The sequence below is a fragment of the Penaeus vannamei genome, chromosome 24 (genome assembly GCF_042767895.1).
Source record: "Penaeus vannamei isolate JL-2024 chromosome 24, ASM4276789v1, whole genome shotgun sequence".
NCBI classification, from domain to species: domain Eukaryota; kingdom Metazoa; phylum Arthropoda; class Malacostraca; order Decapoda; family Penaeidae; genus Penaeus; species Penaeus vannamei.
Genome location: NC_091572.1, coordinates 3,715,931 through 3,720,930, shown reverse-complemented (window position 1 = coordinate 3,720,930; position 5,000 = coordinate 3,715,931). Strand labels below are relative to the sequence as shown.

The window sequence follows — 5,000 nt, the reverse complement described above, 5'->3', positions numbered from 1 at the left end:
GAAAAAAAATATAGAAAAGAAATTGAAAAAAAGGTGAATAAAAAGAAGAAGAAAAAAAAGGCAATCCAAATTTCCTAAAAAATAAAAAAAAATCCTCACTTGTTCTTATAAAAAGCGGCCATCATTTCGGCGATGGTGTCGGCCAGGGCGTCACCAAAGGCGGCTTCGAGGTTGTCCTTGGGTACGAGGCCGACCTCCTTGGCCAAGTAGCGGGCGATGGCGAGGGACTGCGCGAGGGGCCGCCCGTCCACCATCAGGATTGGGACCTTGCCCGTCGGGATGCCTGCGGGAGGAGGAGGCTGGATTTTGGGATTTTTTTTTTCTTGGGATAATTGGATATTTTTTTTATATATATAAACTTTTTTTGAGGTTCTTGGTTTGAGATTTTTTTTTGTCTTCGTCTTAGGTTCATTGGATTTTTAAAAGATGAACATTTTTGGAATTAACTTTTTTTTTTTTTTTTTTGTTTTTTTTTGTTTTGAGGTATCTTATTTTGTCTCTGTCTTGGGTTAATGGGATTTTTAAATAGACTTTTTTTGTCTTATCTTGGGGTATATATATATATATTTCTTAATCTTATCTTTGTTGTTGAGGTATTTTTTCTATTTTTGAGGTTGAGGGTAATTTGTCTTATTTTCTGAAGGATATTTTTTGTCTTTTTTCTTGAGATTATGGGGGATGATTTTTTTACCTTGATTTTTTTTTTCTTTCTTTTTTCTCTTCAATCTTGTTTCTTGGGATTATGAAGGATTTTTTTTACGTTTTTTTTTTTTTTTTTTTTTTTTTTACTTTTTATTTGCTTGTGGTTCAAGTGATTTTTTTTTTTTTTTTGTCTTGGGGTTAATGAGGATTTTTTTTGTCTCTTCTCCTTGAGGTTTAATTGATTTTTTGTCTGTTTTTGAGCTTAAAGTGGCTCTTTTTCGTCTTTTTTCCTGGAGTTAAGGGGATTGTTTTCTTATTCTTGAGGTTAAAGATTTTTTTCTTAAGTTTAAAGAGTAAGTAAGAGAGAGAGAGAGAGAGAGAGAGAGAGAGAGCGAGAGAGAGAGAGAGAGAGAGAGAGAGAGAGAGAGAGAGAGAGAGAGAGAGAGAGAGAGAGAGAGAGAGAGAGAGAGAGAGAGCGAGAGAGAGAGAGAGCGAGAGAGAGAGAGAGCGAGAGAGAGAGAGCGAGCGAGAGAGAGAGAGAGAGAGAGAGAGAGAGAGAGAGAGAGAGAGAGAGAGAGAGAGAGAGAGAGAGGAAAGAGAGAAAGAGAGACAGACAGAAGCAAGAAACCACGAAATAAATAAAAACAGTACAAACACAAACCAGAATGTAACTCTGCAAAAAAAAAAATAAATAAAAAAATAAAATAAAAAGACAAATCAAGAGACCATACCCACAACACCCCCAAATACCCACAAATACCCCCAAATACCCCCAAATACCCACTCTGCTTCCTCACGGCCCAGTCTCCAAAGGCGATCCGCTCCTCCGTGTAAGGCGTACCGCTGTATTCCAGGAGCCATCGGGTAAGCTCGCCACGCCCTCTCGCGTCGAAGTAAATAAGATGGTACTGGGGCATGGTGCGCTGGTCCTGGGGGGGTAAGGGGGAGAGGGAGGGGATGTTAATTGAGGTTGTTAGGGGGGTTTTGTGTATGGGTGTGTGTGTATTTCGTGGGGGGGGGGGATGTAGGAGTGGGTCGTTGGGAGGTTCCTGAGGGGGGAGGGGGTGAAGTTAATGGTTGTATAAGGGGGGGAGGGGGTTGTGATTGGGTGTGTTTGGGGGAGGTGGGGTAGGGGAGGGGTGTGGGGAGGTTCCTGGGGGGGTGAGGGGAGAGGGGAGAGGGGGATGTTAATTGAGGTTGTATGGGGGGGTTTGTGATTGGGTGTGTGTGTATTTCGTGGGGGAGGGGGGTGTTGTATGGGGGGGAGGGTGATTGGGTGTGTGTGGGAGAGGAGGGGGAGGGAGGGGAGTAGGAGTGGGTGGTGGGGAGGTTCCTGGGGGGTGAGGGGGAAGGGGAAAGTTAATTGAGGTTGTATGTTTTTTTTTTGTGAATGGGTGTGTGTGGGTGGGAGGTGGAGGAGGGGGTGTAGGAGTGGGTTGTGGGGAGGGGTGGGGGTGGAGGGTTGGAAGGTGGGTTGTGGGGGCGGATGGGTTGGTGGTGGAAGTATGTGGCTGGGGATGGTGGGGGGAGGGGTGCATGCGGGGGTGTGCGTGTGTGTGCGTGATATCCTTTTATCAAGGTTACATTTTTTTCATATCTACAGGAAGTGATAATTCAATGTCAAGGAATACAGGAAAACAAAGTAAAAAAACAAAAACAAAAACAAAGTAAAAAAAAAAAAAAAAAAAAAAGAAAAAAAGAAAGAAAAAAAAAAAAAAACATAACACCCTGATTTAACACTACTCTAAAATAATTTAATTCTATAAGTCTATCCACAAGAAAGAGACGGGAGAGAGAGACCCAAGAAACAGAGAATAAGCAACAATAATACAACTCCCACTACAATCTCGTGATTTCTATAATCACGAATGTAAAATAAACAAGAAAAACTGCAACAATGACTCAGCATCTATTACGTATCAACACGTTAATAGAAAGTACTAGAATATCACCACAATTGTAATACGTAATATTGTGCGAAGTGTTAGTAATCAATAAACACCTTATTTCAGCTGTTATGTTATTAGTGAACCTTATATCTGCTGTTATGGTGTCTATACTGATAACAGCGAATGAGGAAAAATTGTTGTCATAAGCTAAAATTGGTTGTTTCAGTGTCGATAGTTATAAGTTAAAAATAGTCTAAGGTTGCTTTTGAGACGGTTGTTATAAGCTGAAATTGGCTTATGGTTGTTTTTGAGTCGATAGTTAAAAGCTAAAATTGGTCTATCAGAGTATCTGTGAAGGTTGTGGATCGACTTAATAAACTTTTAAATTGCACTCATGATCATCACGTTCCCACGAATTATGATAATTGTCCTCTTCTTAATTAATTAATTTATTTGATTTTACTTTATTTTTTATTTCTATTATTATTATTATCATTTTTGGTGGGGGAGCTCTTTAAGAATACAAGATTTTGTTCACGGATAATTTGAACTGCAAAAAAACAAACAACTTTTTGGATTATATCCCCTGCTATGATAAAAAGAAGAATGAATAACGAATCACGAGTGAATAAATAACGAATAAATAAAACACAACAAACATAAACAAATAACCAGGGGAAGGAGAAAAAAAAGAGAAAATAAAAACAAAAAAATCTAGTCTCTGTGTGTACAACGAATGAATGAATAAATGATACATAAATATAAAAAACACAACAAACCCATAAACAAAATAACCAAGAAAAAAAAGAAGAAAAGAAAATAAACCAATAAAAAACCCAGTCTATATTTGTTCGTCTTCCATGACCCAGGCTTCGTCTTTGATTCCGAACGAGCGACTCGACCTCCAAGAATTCATCCAAAGCGTCGGGACACAGCCACTTGTTGCAGAGACGGAGAGCTGCAACTTGCAACAAGTACTCCTTCGAGACATCTGCAGTTCCTCGGCCGTATATATATATATATATATATATATATATATATATATATATATATATATATATATATATATATATATATATATATATTTTTTTTTTTTTTTTTTTTTTTTTTTTTTTTTTTTTGTCATATTTCATTCATTGATGTGATTTAAAGGTTTATATTATATGGAGGTTTTCGGAATAATCATATAATTTGTTTTAAGTTGATTATCACTGACACTACGTCAATTTTACAGTCTCAAATTAATAAAGATACAGATTAATAAAGATAAATCGGTGGGATAACGTATTTTCAAATTAAAAAAGATAAAAATAACCATGGTGATGAATAAAGATACATATAAATAAAACACAGATTAGTAAAAGGAAATCAGTGGATAACGTATTTTCAGATTAAAAAAGATAAAAAATAACCATGGTGCTGAATAACGAAACAAATAAATAAAATATAGATTAATAAAAATAATTCTGGTGGATAACGTGGTTTCAAATTAAAATAAACAAATAAATAAATAAAAGACAACCATGGTCCTGAATAAAGATACAAATAAATAAAATACAGATTAATTAAAATAAATCTTGTGGATAACGCGCTTTCACGTAAAGAAAAGAAAAGAAAAAGAAAGAAAAAGTAAAAACAAAATCGTAACTATGGTGGACAACGTACTTACAAATAAATAAAATACAGATTAATAAAAACAAATCGTGTGGATAACGTGCTTTCACATAAAGAAAATAAAATAAAATAAAAGAAAAAGAATAAAAAAAGACAAAAGAAAAAGAGTAAAAAAACGTAACTATGGTGGACAACGAACCTAAACGAGATCTCTGGAGACAGCAACAACGACCAGGGAAGGCGGTCCGTTCTGGAATGGTGTCCGTTGTGCGTCCGTCGATCCTTAAATACCCTCGGAAATGCTGTGTCATGCTTAATCTTTATTCCCTCTGCATTGAGGTAGGATGAATGCCCACTGCAGGGTGATTTGCGCTCGTACCCTGCTGCTGGTCTGGCAGGGAAAAGGGTGAAGGGGATTTTCGTGCTTACAGGGGTTCGATTCTGTCTTTGTTCATATTTTGTAATTTTTCATTTAAGCTTGGTGGTTTTGTGCTCTGTTTGTATGTTTGTCTTTGTTTCTGTGTTTGTGTATGTTTGATTCTGATTGTTTGTCTGGGTCTATTTCTGTCTCTCTGTCTCTCTCTCTCTCTGTTTCTGTCTGTATGTGTCTGTCTGTCTGTCTGTCTGTCTGTCTCTCTCTCTCTCTCTGTCCCCCGTCTGTCTCTGCCTCTGCCTCCCTCTCTCTTTCTCTCTCTCTCTCTCTCTCTCTTTCTCACCCATAAAAACTCTCTGTCTGTTTGTTTTTGTGTATGTTTGATTCTGATTGTTTGTCTGGGTCTATTTCTGTCTCTTGCCTGGTCTGTCTGTCTGTCTATCTGTCTCTCCTGCTCCCCCTCTCTCTCTCCTCTCGCTTTC

General features: G+C 37.5%; 1 protein-coding gene across 1 annotated transcript in view; it reads right to left on the bottom strand.

The window, feature by feature from the left end:
* LOC113809598 (hematopoietic prostaglandin D synthase) overlaps positions 1 to 4,476 on the bottom strand; it is a 5,946-nt gene extending 1,470 nt beyond the window's left edge. Inside the window, exons 1-3 of the mRNA XM_070138237.1 lie at positions 4,345 to 4,476; positions 1,427 to 1,571; positions 100 to 283 (exon numbers count right to left, since the gene is read on the bottom strand). Of these exons, the coding sequence (XP_069994338.1) occupies positions 100 to 283; positions 1,427 to 1,559 (317 nt within the window). The 5' untranslated portion in view covers positions 1,560 to 1,571; positions 4,345 to 4,476. The remainder of the gene's footprint in view (positions 1 to 99; positions 284 to 1,426; positions 1,572 to 4,344) is intronic.
* Between the last annotated feature and the right edge of the window lie 524 nt (positions 4,477 to 5,000).